This window comes from Panthera pardus, unplaced genomic scaffold (assembly GCF_024362965.1).
Source record: "Panthera pardus isolate Hobbes unplaced genomic scaffold, ASM2436296v1 HiC_scaffold_22, whole genome shotgun sequence".
NCBI classification, from domain to species: Eukaryota; Metazoa; Chordata; class Mammalia; order Carnivora; family Felidae; genus Panthera; species Panthera pardus.
This window is the reverse complement of record NW_026526788.1, coordinates 28,843,025-28,864,697: the sequence shown is the minus strand read 5'-3', so window position 1 is coordinate 28,864,697 and position 21,673 is coordinate 28,843,025. Positions and strand designations below refer to the sequence as shown.

Genomic DNA, 21,673 nt, shown 5'->3' with positions numbered 1-21,673 from the left:
TCTGTGCCCCTGGATTCTGTGTAGACGACTCAGGAGTTCCAGGCTTCTTCCATCCCAATGCTTTTCAATTTCAAAAGCTCTAATTTTATCTTTCAAAAATATGTGTTTGTAGGGGCACCTGGGTGGCTCAGTAGGTTAAGCCTCCAACTTTGGCTCAGGGCATGATCTCAGGGCTTGTGGGTTCGAGCCCCGTGTTGGGCTCTGTGCTGACAGCTCAGAGCCTGGAGCTGCTTCGGATTCTGTGCCTCCATCTCTCTCTGCCCCAACCCCACTCACACTCTGTCTCTCTGTCTCTCTCTCTCTCAAAAATAAATAAAAGTTAAAAAAAATTTTTAACAGAGACAGAACACGAGTGGGGGAGGGGCAGAGAGGCGGAGAGACACAAAATCCCCAGCAGGCTCCAGGCTCTGAGCTGTCAGCACAGAGCTCGATGTGGGGCTCAAACCCAGAAACCGTGAGATCATGACCTGAGCAAAGTCAGACGCTTAACCGACTGAGTCACCCAGGCTCCCCCCCGCCACCCAAATTTTTTAAAATATGTGTTTGCGTGTGTGTGTGTGTGTGTGTGTGTGTGTGTGTGTGTGTGTGTTGGAATAACATGTAACAGATTCATTGTGGGGAGAAAAGTGGGAGGAGGAGTTACTGCTAGAAGAAGATTGGAAAACACTACTCCAGTCTGGCACTAGTGGAAGTTAGTTCCAAGTGTTACCTGCTTATATATAGTCCCTTTGTAATTACAGAGATATTGTGTCCAGATTTCCCAGTGTCCAGGTCATTCCTTGGAATGTCTCCAGTTCCACTACCCTCCCATTTGACCTTCAGTCCTGCATTTCCAGCTGCCTATTTGGATATCATCTCTCAGTCTCCTCATACTCAAATTATTAACCTCCGCCATAAATCAGCCACCTCTTCCATTTTCTTAGCCCTTGCCAATGACCCCATTATAATCTCAGGTACCCGTCTTCAAGCACGTGGAGTAGCATTTTTTACTCATCCTTCCTATCCAGTAGTCACCAAGTTTGGTTTTATTTCTTTTCTTCTAAATCTTGCTCGCTTGCATTTTTCTCTGCTTTCCCATTGCCCCCATTCAAATCTGATCAGAGCATCTGATGCCTGGGCTACCTTCCTCAGCTTCCTAATTGGCCTCTTGACTCCATTCTTTTCAAGTCTAACTCATTCTTCCAGACTAATGCTACTTAAATGCCCCCTTTCATCTTGGTACTTCCCTATACATAACATTAAATCGTTTCCAGGCGGTTTTGAAACCAAGTCTGAACTATTCTGCTTTGCTTTCAAGGTTCTGCAAAATCATCTGGCTCTACTCTCTTTTCAAATTAGGTCAGTCTCCTCCCTGTCATATAAAAATATTACTACTCCAGCATCGGTGCCTTTATGTAAACATGTAAGTTGACCTGGTCTAAAAGGACCCATCCCTCTGCCTACTTCTTCGATCTTCCTCTCATCTTTGCTCATCTGTTACCCATGTTCTTCACATAGTCAAGTACTTGCAGTTCCTTGAAAACACTTGTCTCTAGGCCTTTGCACTTGCTTCCTCCTCCACTGATGGTCTCCTCAAACTAAAGAGACACCTCCTGTGTGAATGCTTCCTTTATCCTGCACTCCAGGTAAAATAATCACATCTTCCTTGAAGCCTCTATGGCATTCTACACATACTTCTGTCATAGACTTTATCACACAATATTGCAATGTTTTGATTACATGGTTGCCCGATTGCTCTTTTAGATTGTGAGCTACCCTCTCAGAATAGTTTTAGACTTGGTTTCAAAACAAGGTCCTTGACCTCCCATAGCTCACAGTTGTTTTGTACTCCCAGTGAGTCACTTTAGTAATTCAATAGGTATTTGTTGAATGAATGAATAAATGAGTAGATTTCTTCCTAAATCCTCTCGCTCCTTCTCACCTTAGATGTCTGAAGCCTTCTTTGATCTTTCTAGTCTTCCATCCCTTCTCTGAAGCCTGATAGTTCTTATGGTTTCTTACTGTAAACATTTGGATGATCTTTTAAAACTGAATCACAAGCTCCTTGAGGGCAGGGACAAATCTTATATTGTCTCTGTCATTGCAGTGAACACAGTGCAGAGCACATAGTAAAAGCTAAATATATATTTTTCCAATTACAGTTATATAAATTGTGGACTTAGGAAAATAATGATTGCTAATAGTTAACCTGGAAAATTCTAAACTTTTTTCAATATAATTGCAGTCATACAATGAAGTGCTAATTCATTCGGAAACTATTTAGTGAATACCTAGGAATTTCCCGGCACCAAACCAGTGGTTGAGATACAGGCATGAATTCAATCAGTAAGAAAATTCTTCCAGGTAAAACTAGTATTGCTACATAGAAGCTGTGTACATTTTTTTTCACTTTTAAGTTTGTAAGTTTGTAATTGGTTAAGTAGTTTTTGAGTGACTGCCAGATAACTTTGTTTTTTGGGGAATGGGTATCTTATAATTCTTCCTGGCTGATTTTTCTCACGGGAGCACTGAATTCTTTTTTTTGTATCTGAGATTGTCATGGTCAAGAAAGAGGGAGAATCAGTTCTGAATGATCTGGTCTAGTTTTTTTGGTCTTTTTTTTTTTTTTTTTTTTTTTTTTTGGTCCAACCCATGTTCAAAAAGTAGTGGGTTTAACAGAAAAGTAAGTTGTACATGTACTCTAACTTGAATGCTCCCCAGCTTACTTAGGCCAACCAGATGTCACTGAGTAGTTTCTATCATGGTGCTGTGATGACATCTGACCAGCATTACCAACCAGAATCCTAGAGAGTGTCATCAGGCATGCTTAAGGTAGAAAGGTAGATACTGCTCTGTGTGGTACAATTTCAACCCTTTGCCATATCTTAGGTCAAATGACTCACTCCTGATTTAAATCTAAATTTAGTTTCTTGTTTTCCTGTTTCTTTATGCATTAGTTTACTTAAAATTTCTCAGTGACCACTAAGGGTCTGAAACTGTGCTTGGTGCTCAAGATACACAGAAGAACCACTGCCCTCAAGGAGGTCATTTGGATAACTGGATAGTAGTGTATACACCATTGTAGAAATAATATTTAATATTGCCTTTGAAAAGCAAAATTCAGTATATGAACACATCTTTGGACTAGAATCTCTTGAATCAATATGCAAATACGAATAAAACTATTATTATTAATACTATTACTGTCCCATAATACCTATAGTATGAATACTGTGTAAGAAAAAGACAAGGTCCTGTTTACACACCTAGACTAAATGTTAAATAGTAATTAAGTCATATTCTACTAGTAAATAAATGGTTAGGAAGGCAAAGTGACTGTTACAGGATTCTAAATACCAGTAATTCTCTACAAAAGCAATACACATAAAGCAGTTTATTCATATATTATTACATTATAATATTAGGGTTTGCAAATATCACCCTGGGTTTTGTGAGGCCTGAAGCTCATAAATGTGGAAGATCCCCTTAAAAAATAAAATAAAATTAGACCACAAAGTTAGGAAACGCTTATGCGAATGAGGAGCCCTGAAGCTTAAGCTTCATTTGCTTCAAAGAAAAGCTAACTGGTAGGCACATAAAAGATTAATATCCTCTCTACTCATCAGTCATATTAGGGAAAGACTTGGACTTTAAGGAGAATAGTGTTCATTAAGCTGATATCAAAAAGTTTATAATAAATACAATACATGTAAAATGAATCTTTCAATTGATCTTACTAGGCCAAAGCCTTATTCTATCTTTATTTTATTAATCTTTATTCTATTATTTGGCTTTCTTTAAAGTTAAAAAAATGCCACAGGTATTCATTGAGTATAGATCTTAAATACTTTCTTTTTTTAAGCTTCAGCCTATAGACTGCGCTATCCAATACCATAGTCACTGGCCACATGTGGTATTGGGCACTTGAAATGTGGCTGGTGCAACCAAGCCTGAATTTCAAATTATATTTAATTTTAATTAAATTTAAAAACTGATACTGAATTCCACTGTTAGGAAATTTTGAACTATGTTTGGAACAACTTGGGTATGTCAAGCTACTTTTTCAACTATAAGTGTTACGAAATCTAGATGCAGATTAAGTATTTCCTAGGAAAATTTAGCAGTCAAATTGAGATGTGCTGTTTATAAGTGTAGAACTCACACTGGATTTTAAAACTCTAGTATGCCAAAAATAAGGTGAAATATTGTATTAATAATTTTTATATTGATTACCTGTTGAAATCATAATATTTTAATATGGTGGTTAAATAATACATAATTATAAAGTTAATTCCACCTGGTTCGTTTTATTTTTTGGAAATCTGGCTACTAGAAAGTTTTAAATTGCACATATGGCTGATATTATATTTCTATTGGAGAGTGCTACGTTAGACTCTTTTTCTCAAAAGGAGTGTATAATTTTTGAAACCACATACTTAAAAGATAGACGTAGGAGGATCCGGGTGGATGGAAAGCAATTACCAAGCATTACTAATGGGACATTTTTACCTTACTTGAGGTGGTGGAATTCCTACCACTATGCAATCCAACTGTACTCTGGTTCCTTCTGGAACTTCTCTGCTCCGTAACTTTTGAGTGAACCGGGGAGGTTGCCCCAGAGGTTCTTCATAGTACAAAGATGAAGGTGAAGACCCAGGGGTGGTGTCTCCACCAGCTGCCTCACTGGCAGCCAGCTCAGCTTCGCGCCTCTTAGCTTCCTGCCGTTCAAGGGCGTGATTCACTTCATTATCCCTAGTATCTGCAGGGATAGGGATGGGAACAGAAGATCTTTCTCTTCTTTCTGAGATATCTGATAAACTGGAGCTATTTTCCTGCATAAGTTTGTTTTGAGATTCCAATTTACTCTTGTGGTTTTTGCAGGCACGAGGTCTAATCCTTTTGGAGCTATGGGCTTTGAAAAGGGAAGACAGCTCTTCAATGAAATCGGCAGCCTTATTTAAGAATACTTTTTTGGACTGGGTTTCAGAACTATACTGTGGCCTTTTTGCCTCCTGGGAGCTCTCTCTAGAGCTAGTAGAACCTTGAGAGTTATCCTGACAGCAGTTGGGGTCAAAACTTGATTTAGGTGAGTGTTTCATTTGATCAGATGAAAGGCGTTTTCTAGCTTGAGCATCATCTGCTTTCTCCAAAGGGTCATGATTGATGGCCAATCTTGCCAGATTGACACTTTCATCTAATTCCTCTTGGCTCAGGAAGGCTGAAAGATCTGGAAGGTCATCTTGGCCTCCTCCTCCTTCAGCAGCTCCAGAAGGATTGCCAAAATGGAAAGGGTTGGAGGAAGGTTCTGCTCGACTCCTTTCATTGTTTCCCCGGTGTCTAGTTTCTGCTAAATAACTCTCTCTTAGAAGCTGAGATATGGAAGTAGAAGCTTCTACGCTGTCGTCTTGCATGCTGTTACAAATAATAACAAGAACAGAAGTTTCAGTCATTTCTAAAGAATAACAAGTCTATGTTTATTAGAGCATGATGGATTCTTAAGAACTTAAAGTTTGAAATAAAAAATTGCCTAATTTTGATACTTCTACAAAATTTCCATTGAAGACTTAAAGATTAACCTCAAATTGTAATATGAAGAAGAACTGAATGAGATTTCCCTGTAATATAAAATATAAGCATGGGTGATAAGCACTGAATTAAATTCTTTAACACAAGTTCAGTTGTGAAAGCTATAATGTAACTATAGTGAGATTAAATGCAATCTCTAAGCATAATTTTGATACCATCTGTAAAGGGCTTGTAGTTATAAAGACCTTTCATACACAGAGATTTGCTCCTTTACCTTGAATGTAATAAAATAATAAAAATGAAAAAGTTTTTCATTTAATTCAGAAAAAACCCTACATAAACTGATATTATCTCCTATTGCTTCAAGACTTTTTCATTCAGCTTCACCCACACTGGTTTCTTATCATTTCTTAAATATTCTAAAGTCACATCTGAAATGCCTCAGAGCATTTGTACTTGCTGTCACTTATACCTGGAATGCTCTTTCTGACAATGTTATATGACTCATTTCTCACTTCCTTAAATTACCTGGTCATCTATTCTCTCCTCCGTGATTCCTTCTTTATGACTCAACATATGGTGGCAATCTCCTTCTAGCCTATACTTTTTACTGAGTTTAGTTTTCTCAGTACCAGCTAACTCTATGAGAAATCTTACACACACATTTTTTAAAATGTTTATTTATTTATTTTGAGAGAGAGAACGCAAGCAGAGGGGGAGGGAGAGAGAATCCCAAACAGGCTCCATGTTGTCAGTTCAGAGCCCAACTTGGGGCTCAATCTCACAAACCATGAGATCATGAGCTGAGCTGAAATCACGAGTCAGAAGCTTAACCAACTGAGCCTCCCAGGAGCCTCTCTGCAGGCACATTTTTTTAGCAGCTTGTCATTTTCCTTTTACTACTAGAATGTAATGTCCACCAACATAAGGAATTTGATCCCAATAAATGTTTAGTGAATAAATTCTTCTTTGAAATGGAAAAAAAAGATACTGACAACATAATCTTATTTACTTACCGAAGATATAAATTTGACATAGTTCGTGAATATAAATAATGTTTTTGTTTTTTGACTAGAGACAAGTTGTTTAAGTTCAATATTGTTTATAGGTTCAATCTGCTCTTGAAAAGTATAATGATTTAGCCTTTTCAAATAAGGTATAATTAATTTAATTTCTACAAAGATAGGAGTTAGAGCCTAGGTTTAAAAAAAGTCTCTCATATTAACATTGGTGAAGAGGGGTTATAGGAGACAGGGAAATGAAGTGCAAGACAGGACAACCTATACTACATTTCACTGTATACCCTTTCCTCACTTTTGAGTTTTAATTATATGAGGATATTACTGATTCAAAAAATAAATAATTTTTAAAATATTAAGAAAATACTGCCATAACTTTAGTTCAAAGCCCCCTGGACTAGAGAGTTTGGTAATGCAAAGCAATTTTATATTATTAACCTTTTATCATTTATTTATTCACACATTTGCTAGAGGGATGGCAAACTTGTGACCCGTAGACTGTTACTCCTCTTTCTTTCCTTAAATGATACAGCTAACAGATTACAGTGCTCTTCCCATTGATCTTGACTGTCTTAACACTCCACTTCTTCAGCCACCACTAATCAATCAGAGATGGTAATAGAGCTGAAGGTTGTTTGCCATTCTTGGCTACTATGTTCTAGGCCTTATGCTGGGAAGATGGAAAGGAATCTTTCCTCTTAGGCTTTATGATTCTATCACAAAACTTGTTTTGGTTCACTCCTTCCCCTTACATGATAGCCTCACTTTACATCACAAAGAAGGCTTCCTAGGAACTGTTCTAATTCTCAAACTTTTAGAGTGCTGTCCCAAACTAACCTCTAAATTGGCAAAGTAAGCAGTCACCTTGAGAGGGCAATTAGAGATGGCTAAAGAGATCACCAACAGCAAAATATTTTCCCACATACTTGTTACTGCCTAAAATTGCCTCTACTGGAGTCATTTGTTTGGGTGAAGTCTATTGTGCCTTAAAAAAAGATGAACTGAAAATGCAAAGGTGTTGGATGGGTGCAAAGATTTATCTACAAAGATATTCATCACAGTATAGATGATAATATTAAAAAATTGAACCATGTTCAATAAGCAATTAGTTAATTAAATTATGATATACTCATTAAATAGAACTATCTACCATTTTTAATTTGGTAGAAAACGAAATGATATACAAAATAGTATATGAAAGTATAATTGATATCCCAATTGAAAATGTGTCCCATTTGTGCACTAACTTTATAAAAGAAGAGGTTTTTTTTTTTTTTTTCCTTTTTTAACGTTTATTTATTTTTGAGAGAGAGAGACAGAGCACGAGCCCGGAAGGAGCAGAGAAGGAGGGAGACACAGAATCCAAAGCAGGCTCCAGGCTCTGAGCTGTCAGCACAGAGCCCTACGAGGGGCTTGAACTCACAGATTGTGAGATAATGACCTGAACTCACAGATCGCGAGATAATGACCTGAATGAAGTCGGATGCTTAACTGACTGAGCCACCCAGGTGCCCCAGAAGAGGGTTTTTTTTTTTTTTAATGTTTATTTTTGAGAGAGATTGAGTAAGAGCTCTGAAAGGGAAGGGAAAGGGGGAGGGGCAGAGAGGGGGGAACGGAGGATCTGAAGCAGGCTCTGTGCTGACTGACAGCAGAGAGCCTGATGTGGGGCTCAAACTCATGAACCGTGAGAACATGAGCTGAAGTTGGCTGCCTAACTGACTGAGCCACACAGGCGTCCCTAGAAGACTTAAAGAAAGATATGTGAAATAAAGTGCAAAATGCTATTTGAAATGCAATTGAAGTACTAATTCAAAATCCTTCTCATTTGTAAATCAACTATTTCATAGTCTTGTGTGAATTTCTGCACATACAGAAACCTTGATCAGATCCTTGAACAGTGTGGGTTTTAGAAGCACCAACCCTTATAATAAAAAATCCACGTATAACTTTTAATTCCTCCAAAATTTAACTGTTAATAACCTACTGTTGACCAGAAGCCTTGCCAATAACACAGTCAATTAACACATATTTTGTATTATATATGTATTATATACTGTATTCTCACCATAAGGTAAGCTAAAAAAAAGAAAATATTATTAAGAAAAGCATAAGGAAGAGAAAATGTTTTTACAGCACTGTACTGTATTTTTAAAAAATCTAAAATAACCTGTGTATAAGTGGACACATATACAATTCAAACCCATGTTGTTCAAGGGCAACTGTATTTAAATGTAAAGGGAAAATGAAATAATTTATAAATAAGAATGGCCTCCTATTAGGTGAACATTATTGTATATTGCATTTATGTAACTTCATCTCTAACTCTGTATTCTAAGATGGCTTTTATCTCGAGGCAACATGGAATGAGCATTGGTCTTGGAATCAGATTGGTTTTCAAATTCTGGGTTCATGAACTCTTAGGAGTTGTGTGACTTTGAGTAAATCACTTCTTTGAGCTTTGGATTTCTCATCTGTAAAACATGGATGATGTCTATTTTCAAAGAGAGTGAGGATCAATAACATTATGAATGCAAACCCTTAAAACAGGGCTAATCCCTATAATGGACACTCAAAACCATGTTAGTAAAATACTTAGGTAAAGGTGATGTTAATGTTGAAAAAGTGTTAAAATTTTTATATTTTTGGTGAAAATAGGAAAGAAAATACTCATAAATGGTATTCACTTTGTAACCATTTTTTTTTCTTTTTGAAAGAAAAGTTAATTGAGGTGTGAATGTGTGCCTGCTCTGATGCTTATGGTCATAAGAAATTATTATAATAACAAAACCTTCAAGTATTCAAAATAAAGAGTTGCTTTAACGGTCTAATTTAATAAATGTTTAATTAATTTCTTTAATGTTCTTTAATGTAGTATTTATTACTTAAAACTTTGAGGTTAGATGGGCATTGAAGAGGGCATCTTTTGGGATGAGCGCTGGGTGTTGTATGGAAACCAATTTGACAATAAATTTCATATATTAAAAAAAAAAAAAAAAAGAAAACTTTGAGGTTAGATGTGATTCAAATCCCAGTTCTGACACTTTCTGGTTGTATAAACTCAACAAAGGCACTTAACCTCTATAAGCTTCAGCTGCCACATCTACAAAACAGGGATAATAACAGTAGTCATCTCATAGGTCGAAGTGATGATTAAATGTGTTTGGCATTTAGTAAATGTTCAATAAATGGTAATTATTATTATTATTATTGCTATTATAAAACAACTATAGTGACATACCATGATAAGAAATGGAAGTAGAACTAGTGAAGTGATTGACCCAAGGACAAACTTTGAAGAGAAACTGAATTCCACACGTGTAGCTAATTCAGCACTATTTATATTCTATTGAAACACATGTAGTCTCATGAGTGAACTGTGCTGCCTTCAGATCTTTGTGTATATTTTCTTTGCGTAGGCCGCTCCCTGCCCTCACTTCCCTTCACTACCTTACTGGGCCAAGTTACTGGTCTTCAGTTCTTAGCTGAGACATTGCTCTGGGATTTCTTCTTTGTTTGGGGTTGGGTACCTGTGCAATGTACTCCCAAAGTTTTCTGTCTTTATCCCCAAACACAGCACTTATCACAACATATTAAATTTGCCTATTTACTTTTCTGTCTACTTCATTTTTTGTACACCATCATCTCTGTGCACACACAGCACATAGAAGGTGATCAGTAAATATCTGTTGAATTCTTTTGTTCATTAGAATTTCCTGCTAAATCTATTGTTGCTTATCTTTTATTTTAGTTGCAGGATGAAGTAATATTTCTATTTACGAAATCATATTTACAAAGAAAACTTCTAGACACAAAGAAAAATATAAACTGGTAAAGGCAGTAATAACTTCAAGGTGACTTCCAAATGAAAGTTTATTTATGGTGGGTAAAATAAGTGGAGTTTTGCTTTCTTTTCATACCAGAAATATCAAGAACATCTGATTATAATCAGAAACCTGGGTTTAAATCCCAACACCAATACTAAATAACTGTGTTATACTGAGCATGTCATTTAAGGTAACTTAATCTCAATTATTCCCATCTTTCAAATGGAATAATAACAATTCCATTTCAGAAGGTTCTCAAATGAAAATGCATGTATAAATTGTTAAGCTGATAAATATTCTCTACAATAAGAAATAAGAAATGCATCATTTTTCTCTTTCAAGCATTAATTTTAAACTATTTGTTACAAAATTTACACTATTAAAGAGCCCAAATACTTTTAAAAAGCTATTATGCAATATGTGGTCCGGGCTGGCTTTGTCTGCGCCACAGCATTTCAGGGAGGATCCCTTCTCCTACTGTGGACTGACGCAGCCCTCACCCGAAGGCCCGGTGAAAAAGCCTTTGTCTTTTCTCACAGCACTCCAGGGAACCGGCCTCCTTTTAGGTCAGTCAGAGAAAGACAAATACCATATCATTTCACTCACATGCAGAATTTGAGAAACTTAACAGATGAACATAGGGGAAGGGAAGGAAAAGTAAGATAAAAGTAGAGAGGGAGGCAAATCATAAGAGACCCTTAAATACAGAGAACAAACTGGGGGTTGACGGGGGTGGGGGCTTAAATGGGTGATGAGCATTAAGAAGGGCACTTTTCCGGATGAGCACTGGGTGTCATATGTAAGAGATGAATCACTGGGTTCTACTCCTGAAGCCCAGACTACACTGTATGTTAACTAACTTGAGAATAATAAAAAAAAAAGATATTATGGACAATGTAGCTTTCATTTATTCATCCAGTATCATCTCTTGAGCATCCACTATATGCCAGGCACCATTCCAGGCACTATGGATTCAGCAGTGAACAAATGACAAAGGCCTTACCCTCATGGAGTTGATATTCTAGTGGAGAAGACATAACTGTTAAGAAGAAAAATAAGACAAGGGAATAGAGAATGAAGGGGGAGAGAGAAAGGTATGCTATTTTAGCTAAGATCAGGCATAGCTACTAATACAGTGGGGAAGGCAGCCATGTGACCATCGTGTGGGTGGGGGGATGAGAATTTTTAACTCAACGTGTCAATGTGAAGGGAGGTGAATGTTTGCTGTGTTTGAGTCAAGCCCAATGTGCCAGGAGGTGAATGAAAAAGAAGAGTAGAAGAAAAAGAAGTCAGAAAAGTATAAAGTTAGATCATGTGAGGCCTTGCAGACCATGGGAAGGTCTTTGAATCCTAGTACATGCATGAATGGGGAAGCATTTTAAAGTTTTGAGAAGCAGATGACATGGATTTGAAAAAAGTTAATCATGGCTGCTATGCAAAGAATCAAGTTGAAGGGAGCAAGTGCAGAAATGAACAGATGGGTCAGGGGTGTACTGCAGTATGCTAATCAAAAGATGATGGTGGCTTGGATCAATGAATGGTATCAGTGGGAGATGGTGAGAAATGATTAGATTTGAGGTATCTTTTCAAAGTAGAGTCCGTATAATTTGTTAATGGACTGAAAGATACGAGAGAAAGGGCAGAGTCAAGGGTGACTCCAATATTTAGGACCTCAGCAACAAGGTGAGTGGTGGAATCATTTACTTGGATGAGCAGGTTTCAGGAAAGGAAATTAAGAATTCTCCTAGACATTTCATCTGAGATGTTCAGAGTGACATTGGACTTTGTTTCCTTCTTTCTGCTTCTTACAAAATTGAAACATTTAACGCCACTTTCAAAATAAGAATGAGCATTGCCTTTGAAAACAGATCATGGTTAAGGTTAAATTGCCCTAGGTTGGAAATGAAACAGTTAATGTGGCATAAATAATCAAGACGGGGTGCCTTGGTGACTCGGTTGGTTAAGCGATCCACTCTTGATTTCGGCTTAGGTCATGATCTCACGGTTCTTGAGTTTGAGCCTCACGTTGGACTCTATGCTGACAGAGTGGAGCCTGCCTGAGATTCTCTCTCTCTCTCTCTCTCTCTCTCTCTCCCTCTCTCTCCCTCCCTCTCTCCCTCCCCCTCTCTTTCTCTTTCTCTCTCTCAAAATAAATAAACTTTAAACAAAATAATCAAGATAGACTTTAGTAAATCATATAAATTAATTTAGTGACATAGAAGGCTTATTGAATGTTCTTCACTTAGCTAAATACCTCTATTTCACCCCCCCCCACCCCCCGCCCTAGGATTTCTTTTGAAGAGACCATCTGCCCTGAGAACTCGCTGAAAATGTAAAGGTCTGGTTCATAATAACAAAACTTGATGCTGGTACCTTTGGGCATATTTTTCAACTCATGTTAACTCAGCACTACTCTTTTGTAGGCTCTAAAAAGAACTTTTTGGAAATATCATATGGTATACACCCATCTTTTGGTTATATGAATATTTAAACTGGGACATTGACCAGAGAATTGGCAAAGCCTAATATGAAGTAACTTGGGGAACACCTGGGTGACTCAGTTGGTTGAGTGACTGACTTCGGCTCAGGTCATGATCTTGCAGTTAGTGGGTTCAAGCTCACTGTTGTCAAGGCACAGCTGGCTTCAGATCCTCTGTCCCCATCTGCCTGCTCCTCCCCTGCTTGCACTCTCTCAAAAATAAATAAACATTAAAAAAAAGCAGTTTGGCAATATGTATTATGAGAATTAAAATTGTTCACACCTTTAAAAAAAAAGAAGTAACTTGGACTCAAACATAAATACTGAAATTTTCTGGCTATTAAGTATCATTAGGTATCTATTGTATTGTATTGTATTTTAAGTGGGATCCACACCCAATGTGGGGCTTGAACTCATGATCCTAAGATCGAGTCATATGCTCTACTGACTGAGCCAGCCAGGCACCCCTACAATATCATCAGATATCTAAATGAGAAGATAAAGCTGGTTTCTAGGTAAACACAAAAATATCTTGATATTTAATAATTATTTACATAAAGAGCTGGAATAGGACAAGATAAGACAACTTTAAGTAACTCACCTCTAGAGTGAGGATGAGCAGAACTACCCCACTTACATCATAGGTTTGTTTGTGAAAGCACTTCAAAAATGTTGGGGTGCCTGAGTGACTCAGTCTGTTAAGCATCTGACTTTGGCTCAGGTCATGATCTCACAGCTTTTGCCTTTGAGCCCTGTGTGGGTCTCTGTGCTGACAGCTCAAAGCCTTGATCCTGCTTCAGCTTCTGTGTCTCCCTCTCTCTTTCTCTCTCTGCCCCTGCCCCACTTGCACTCTGTCTCTCTCAAAAATAAATAAACATTAAAAAAAATGTAGAATACAATGCAAATTTAAGGTAATCATTTTCTGCTGATGTGTAATTATTATACCTAGAATGTTCTTTTGGGGAAGAATCATCAACAAAATTAGGCTTTGCTCCCTCTCTTTAATGCTGGTATTGACCTGTTTGTCTTGCCTTCTCTTTCCCATCATGTCCCACACAATAGAAGTATCTAACTCAGTTGTTTTGGAGAAACTTGCTGGGCCAAGAACCAAATCCCATTACATAGGAACTAGTCCTGGAGAGTTGAGTACAGATCATCTTTTAAAATTTGGCTGCAGATGGGATGCACTTTGAGCCAAATCTTTCTTCATTGTTATGGTTTCCATCCCCTATGACAGTGATCACCTCCAACTTAATTTTATTTCTAATCTATTTTTGGTGTGAGTGACATTAGTAATTTAATAAGTTAGTATATGTTGCATTATTAAAATAAGGACATGAAATATAGGGAAATATGTCAGTAGCAATACAGAAATAGTCTGTGCACCATTGTCTCTTAATTCCTCTTTCCATTTGAAAGAGGAAAAACAGCAGATAAAAACAAATACAGACAAATGTGTACATTAGAAGAGACTGTTGAGCTAAAGAGACAGCAGAGCTAATACACAGAAGAAACAGTGGGAATCTGTTTAATTAGGGACATTGCTTAAAGGGCAGGGGTTAAAGGAAGGAAATGGTTTTTAGATAAGAGGCCAAGGGTGAGTAAACCATTCTCTTATTATTGTTTTAATTGAATTGGTAATGGCAGGAAGGTAGGAAAGAAAGTAAAGATTTAGTCTGAGGGGGAGAAAAGAGATTGGCTTCTGTGAAACATACTTTTGTATGTACAGAAGAGGATAAACGTGTAGGAAAGTACTACAATAAAGTTAAATTTTGGGCTTTGTTAAACTTTGGGCTTTGTCAAACTTTGACAGAGAGCAAAGAAATTGTGTAAAAGTAAACTCTGCGACCTGAGGGAAGGCTAATTAAAGGCAAGCGAGAAGGCTTCAGGCATAGGATCAGGAAAGGGTTTGGTGGCAGTCACAAAAATGAGGTTTTATATCACCCTTGAGAATTCACCATTTGCGGTGAACTTAGCTCGTACACAAGACATAAAAAAATGAGTAAATGTTAATCCATTTTAAATAAGAAAAATAAGAAAAAAATAGAACATTTTCATCCTCTACAGCCTCTTCATATTTGTGTCAGTTTCTTTAAGTGATGAAGGGTTTGAAAAAGATAGCTCCCCCAATTACATGGACATAACATGCTTGCTAGATTGGGAGAGGAGCAGGTGCCCCAAAGAGGCTTGGGATCTCAAGATCTAGTTTTAGTTCAAGAGCTTGGTGGGAAGACTCTGCAGGGGCCCTCCCAGAGGATGTAGTGCATTGTGACTCCAGATGAAGGTGTATAATAGCACGCAGCCTGAGCTTGTCAAGGTGACTCTGGTTATACATGAGCTCTGCAAACTCTCTGCTGACTGCAAGTAAATAGTCATACAAACGTTTGTGTCCACCAAAAATGTATCTGTTGAGTATAAGCTCTTAAATTTTTAAAGACTATTGTGTGTGTACTTGGGTTGTCCCATTTAAGCCAAAGCATAATTCCCTAGCAGTTTTAAGAGCTCTTTGTCAACTATGAAGCACATAGACCTTCTAGAAAATATCTCCATGGTGCTTGATTCTTTTATATCTCTTAAGAGAGGAAAAAAGATACTTTTTTTTCCATTTTTTTGTCTTATTATGGGCAATGACACAATGCAACAAGCAATGCCTTTGTCATATCTCGATGTCAATGAAGGAAACTACTGTAATTATTCTGGGGTTAGCAGTATCATTCGTCTTGTGTTTTCAGGTTAGCAAGCTGAGTTCATTACCTCTATTACATATAAGGAATTAACTGTTGAAAAATTTAGCTGTCACTTTAGTTCGTTAAAGCCCTTTCACAATGAAACCTGATTTATGTGCTGCACTATTTCTTCAAAAGTAAGTTGGAAAAACTATCTCTATGAATTCCAAAACCCAGTCTCGAGTAAAAACTCATTCAATTTTTGGTGTCTGTGAATTGCGGTTCTGAGTCCATTCTTTTGAATATGTGCCTTTGTAAGCATACTGTAATAGAAACATGAAACAGAGCCTGTATTCTAAATTACAGATATATGGAACAGGAGCTTTAACACATTATTATGAGTTCCAGTAGCATTAGCCATATTCTATAAGTGGGAATGGAGACAAACTTCTAGAATTTGGACAGTGTCCAACTGTTTGTTTCATAGTCCATTATTGTAAGATTCTGTAATGTCTATAATTTTGCCTCCTACAAAGGAAGTCTAATGTGTATATATTTCAGATCTCCTGGAATGGTCTTGAATTTAAATATTTTGTTTGTTGTCAAATCCTGTGTCAGACAGGATATCTTAATTTTTGTTTAAAAATATGTTTGTTATAGCTTGTAGGTATAGACATTCTCAATATCCTACAAAAGGATTATGGATTTTATGTGCACCTAAGAGTTATTATTAAGGAGACACTAACAATTTGTGGCAGATTCTTTATTTAGACTTTGTAGAATTCATGTCATCATTCAATGTGAAAGTAATTGAACCATAATTTTTTGAGAAAGAAAACTGGGTAGATGTTTTGTTTCTTTCCAACTGATTGATTCTAGTATCTTTAACAAGTATGAGTAAAAATCTGTTGATAAAATAATAACATTTCTTAACACCATTACTGTAATGTTCGCTTTTTGGGAATGGTAATATAGATTAATTCATGTTCTCTTTTTCTTCGCTTGTATGTTTTTTTAAATATAATTCAAGATGTGCATCTAATTACTGCTAATAGTGCAATCTACCAGGCCAAACACTTGCCACTGACTGTCAAGTGTCTTTTTGATGCAGTTGAAGAGAGAGAGAGACAGAGAGAGAGAGAGAGAGAGAGAGAGAGAGAGAAAGGAGAAAGAAAGAGCAATGTCCTTTGAGCAAGACTTTCTGCAGCTGTTGTGTACATTAATCCAGGGAGCAGATCTCCCAACACTAAATATAGCAAGCATATCCTTTTACATGATAAAAAAAATTTTAAATGAAAGTCTTCAACTATAGAGTCATATTATTTTAGATTTGAGTTCCTTTAAAAAGGAAATAGGCATTGCACACATATTCTGTATACAAATACCATTATTTTAATAAGTGAATATGTGGAAATGCCAGTGATGTATGTAACATGCCACAACTTCCTCTGTTGAGATATTTTCCCTTAGGACCCAAGCAGGTTGTGATCTCCGTGAATTTCATCAATCCCCTCCAAAATCTTTACATGTAGAAAACTTTACTTTTCACAAAATTTTGTGTCCTATCATACATCATTAGGAAGCCGTCCTAGGTTTCACTCTAAACAACAGTAATTAGGTCTCTGAAATGTCCCTTTTCCCATTGTCAGTGCCTGTTTTCAAAACACACTTGAGAACTTAAATCTGGATATTACCTTTCTTTTTTTTAGTTGACCCAGATGAGGATGTCCAACCCAGGCAATCCACCGTGATGATAATTATCCAAGGAGAACTTTTAGATGAAAGCACAGGAGAAAAAGAAAATTCTTCACGCCCTTGGAAATCGAGAGTAGCCGTCCATAGAGAGCGAGGAGTTAACCTTAGTTTCAGTGAAGATGGCTGTAAGAAGCTGGACAACCTGTCACCACCGGAGCCAGAGCATTTGTCAGCTCACAGGTCCCAAGTTATTTTGAGCTGTATAAACCATGTGCCTGTGAAACATTCCACCTGATTGGACAGGAGAAAACTGAGCAAAGGGATTCCATAGCAGGACAGCACCTATGCGTGGTAGGGGTCAATCAGCTTTTCTACCTATAGAATTTCACTTTTAGCTAGAGGCCCAAGTTGTTTATTGATTTATGTTTGGAATTAATGATAAATTCCTGACACCAGTTCCACCTGTCAAAGAAATTGGCATTATTTTTGAAATACACCAAAATTCTTAATTTTTAGGAACTTTAATTTTAATGGGAAATTTATTGTCATTTAACCACTGATACATTTTAGGAAATTAGGCTATGAAAAGCCAATATAAAGCTGAGGCCTAACTTCTTAAAGTGGAGAGTTTTTGAACTGTTTGTCCAAAAGCTAAGCAAAAGCAGAGAACATAACGAACATTAAAAGTTGTTAGAGATCATCAAAAAAAAAAAAAAAAAAAAAAAAAAAAAAAGTGGAAAGAAACATCTGCCTGAGAATAAACCCAGTAACAAATTAGTTTGAACAAACTTCATCAGAAAAACTAATCAGATACTGTTTAAAAGTCAAAACTACTATGTAATGTAATAGATTACAATTCCTATTCTTGTATTAGTATCTAGAATAACATTTTGTATATTATTTTGAAAAAGTCTATGCCATATGTCTTTTTTCACAAACATTGCCAATCAATAAAAATAATGCTTAACCAAACCAACATCTGCTCAAAACCTACTTTGTCAAAGTATAGTTTTTTTTGATATTAATTTCATACATTTTCAGAATAGAAATTTGAGGAAAAAGAAGTTAACCCCATTGCTTAGTACAGATTAAGTATGCTATAACATCATTAATCTTGGCAGCAGCCTGGGTTTTGAAAATTCAGATGTCATTGGTTATTTTTTAAAAGGATCATCCTTAGATTTGGCTAGCCTAAAATACATTGGCTTACAGCTAGCTTCTTAATTAAATCACCCAGCGGTTTATAGGAATTCTTCCCATTCATTTATTCAACAAAAATTTACCTAATGCCTATTATGTACCAGGTGCTGGGTATGTGCACAAAATAAACCGAAATTCTTGACCTTATGGAATTTACTATGAGATCTCTTTACTCTTTTCAGTCATCTTGAGAATCCCTATTGTATACTGACTAAATGTAAAATTTCTTTGTTTATTGTAAAACATCAGAGGTTTCACTACTTTTTTATGGAGCTTTGTATTTACACAGGCAAAGTGAAAAAAAATTCAGGACAACTTTTCAGTAATACAAGTTAAAAGTACTATTACTGGGGAGGGAAAATGGTACAAAAATAACTGGATTTTGTGGATAGGTTGTTTTTATTACCATAGTAATCCAGTTCTCTAATGACAGATTCCTTTGTTCTCTTACCTAATCCTGTGCTGATACCAACCTCAAGGCTACTTAATTGTGTTTCTGCATATATTTCTATTTATACGGCTCCAACAGTATCTTTTTATTTAAAGATAAGATCTTCACCCTCTATCCCACTCAGATCTTGAGGCCTAATCAATATAACTGCTGCTAGGTCTTTGTTAGGGATGCAGGAAAGTGGCACCTCTATTTCAGATAATACATAAATGTCCTACGATTTGATTTTCTAAAAGGAAATGCATGCACACACTGTAAGTAAACACATTTCTACTTCCGTACAAACTATGCCATGAGAAGATAGTGTACACAATTTTCTGAACTCTTTGAAAAAAAAAACTGGATGTAAATATTTAAAATAAATATTACTTGGCAACTGTGGACATTTTGCTTACAATGCATCAAACTTGTATTCTAGATTCTAGTTTTTTAAAATTAGTTTTTCTCCCAAGTAACACAGCCTCTAACCTGGGTATCATCATAGTACTTATATAAACATTGTACCACAAACCTACTCAGATTTTACCAGAGTTTACTGATACAAAGAATAATTTTTAAAACTTAAAAAAAAATTCCAACAGAGTTAAAAAGAAATTTCATAAGTGACAAGTAAACACGAGGTTACATGCCCTAAGCCTTCCTCAGAAAGTTGAGTGGCCTGTCCAACACATGTGTTTATTGTGGTTTGAAAATGATCCGGTGCTTGCCTTCAGCTGTTTTCTTAATTCAGTCACTCAGCTACAGAAACAATTTACTCACATTGGGATGATCCACAGCAATACCAAGGAATCTGGGAGATCTATGACAGAGGAAGTCTTCACTTGGAGGATAAGCATCCGAAAATGTCCGTGCTAGTAGATTTGTGTGAAATTTTATATTTCTTATTTTCCCATATTGCTATGGATTTTAATACTTTAGAAGAAATTGCTCACATATACCAAACTTTCAATAAGTTTTGCTTAAAGTTAATATATTTACATTGATTTACCCCCCTCTCATATCAGACAAAAAGAAAAAAACCCTCTATATCTTATTTTTAAAGGACAGAGACATGTATGTATCTCCTAACCTTTGTTAATGAGAATAATATGCCAAAGACAAGTTCTTGTCCATCCAAAAAGATGTATGTATGGTGGATTATAGAGAGTCTTATACAAACCCCCTGATACAATGTAATTGAGAAATACAGTTAAATCCTTGCAAAACTTCTTTTTCGTCTAAACGGTATTGAAAATGCTGGCCCAAAACTAAAATCAAAAACATTAAAAAAAAGCTATAAGCTGAAAATCTTTTTAGTTTTTAAAACTAAAAACATTTTTTAAAACTATAAACAGAACACCTATTTTAAAATGTTATCCTGAAAAGTAAATCTGTGTTTACCTGGAGGAGAAGCGCCATTCCGATATCAATCAACCAGGATCATCCAAAGTCCAAATCTTACTGCCTAACTGTGTCAGCCACAGAAGTATCATGAAGGAAATGTGATACCACCCCAACAGAGTAATGAAGGGTATTTACAGGGTTCCGTGGCAGATCCAGGGGACAGTCGTTTAGAACAGATTGCTCTTTGAGATCAACTTTAATAACTCAGTCTGCACGATGTTCTTATCCTGGAGGGATGGTGGGGGTGGATAATGACTAAGATGACTAAGGAAATAGACTTTCTTGATCTTTCATTAGATTAGATGAAAAGGATAGTAATGATGGAATTTTAAAGAATGAAGCATAAGAATGGACAAAATATCCATACACAGGATGCATATGACATGTGTAAATACCCTTTTTTGATATAAAACTAAGAATATGGTTAATACATTTATTAAAGTAAATATGGGAAAACAATTATTATAATACTTAATGTGTGTGCCTCCAATTTTAGAGTAATTAGATTATAGCTTTACTATGTGGTTTCCACGAAAACACAATAGGACTTCCTTGTGCTTTTGATACAGAGAACACATCAACGTCTACACTTTAAACAAAAATTTTTTTTTTAATGTTTATTGATTTTTGAGAGAGCAAGAGACAGAGTGTGAGCAGGGGTGGGGCAGAGAGAGAGAGAGGGAAGGAGACACAGAATTTGAAGCAGGCTCCAGGCTCTGAGTTGTTAGCAGAGAGCCCGAGGCAAGGCTCAAACCCACAAACCATGAGATAATGGTCTGTGCTGAAATCAGACGCTTAACTGACTGAGCCATCCAGGCGCCCCCTCAACCTTTACACTTTTTAGAAAAAATTTATTTTTCCAATAAGAAAATTTGCATCCCAGGGCTCCGTGGGTTAAACATCCAGCTCTTAGTTTCAGCTCAATACTTGATCTCACGGGTTTGTGGATTTGAGCCTGACTGACAGTGCAGAACCTGCTTGGAATTCTCTCTCTCTCCCTCTCTCTGCTCTTCTCCCATGCACACATGTGCGTTCTTTCTCTCTCTCAGAATAAACTTAAAAAAAAATCTGCTTCCCAGAATTTTTAAAAAGAGCATCTGTGATTAACACTAAGTTACTGAAGAAATTTAAAAAAATTAGTATCATGTATGTAATCCCGAGTATACAGTTGATTCCCACTTCTTACCACATTAATATGATTATAATAGCACGCATATAAACATATCATCTCAGTAGAAATAAGTTAACATTTCTTAGCTCTGTGCTGGTTACTAGGCTAACCTCTTTATGGACATTGTGCTTTATTTCATGTATTCCTCCAACAGTCAATGAAGTAGATACTGTTATAATTCTTAATTTACAGATCAGAACCTGAAACTTAGAGGTTAAAAATTTGCCCAATGTCACACAAATGAGTAACTGAGCCAGGATTAAACATAAGGCCAACTATA

At 36.5% G+C, this 21,673-nt stretch overlaps 1 protein-coding gene across 6 annotated transcripts in view; it reads right to left on the bottom strand.

The window, feature by feature from the left end:
* The window catches only part of MYPN (myopalladin), a 125,990-nt gene that overhangs the window by 78,780 nt on the left and 25,537 nt on the right, over positions 1 to 21,673 (bottom strand). For 4 of the 6 annotated variants that reach the window (XM_019444314.2, XM_019444312.2, XM_019444315.2 and 1 more), the window contains one exon: positions 4,489 to 5,391. In XM_019444314.2, coding sequence (XP_019299859.1) covers positions 4,489 to 5,390 — 902 coding nt within the window. In that variant the 5' untranslated portion in view covers position 5,391. Of the gene's footprint in view, positions 1 to 4,488; positions 5,392 to 17,187; positions 17,428 to 20,219; positions 20,267 to 21,673 lie in introns of those variants that run through there. The other 2 variants (XM_019444317.2, XM_019444311.2) reach the window with 2 other exon arrangements.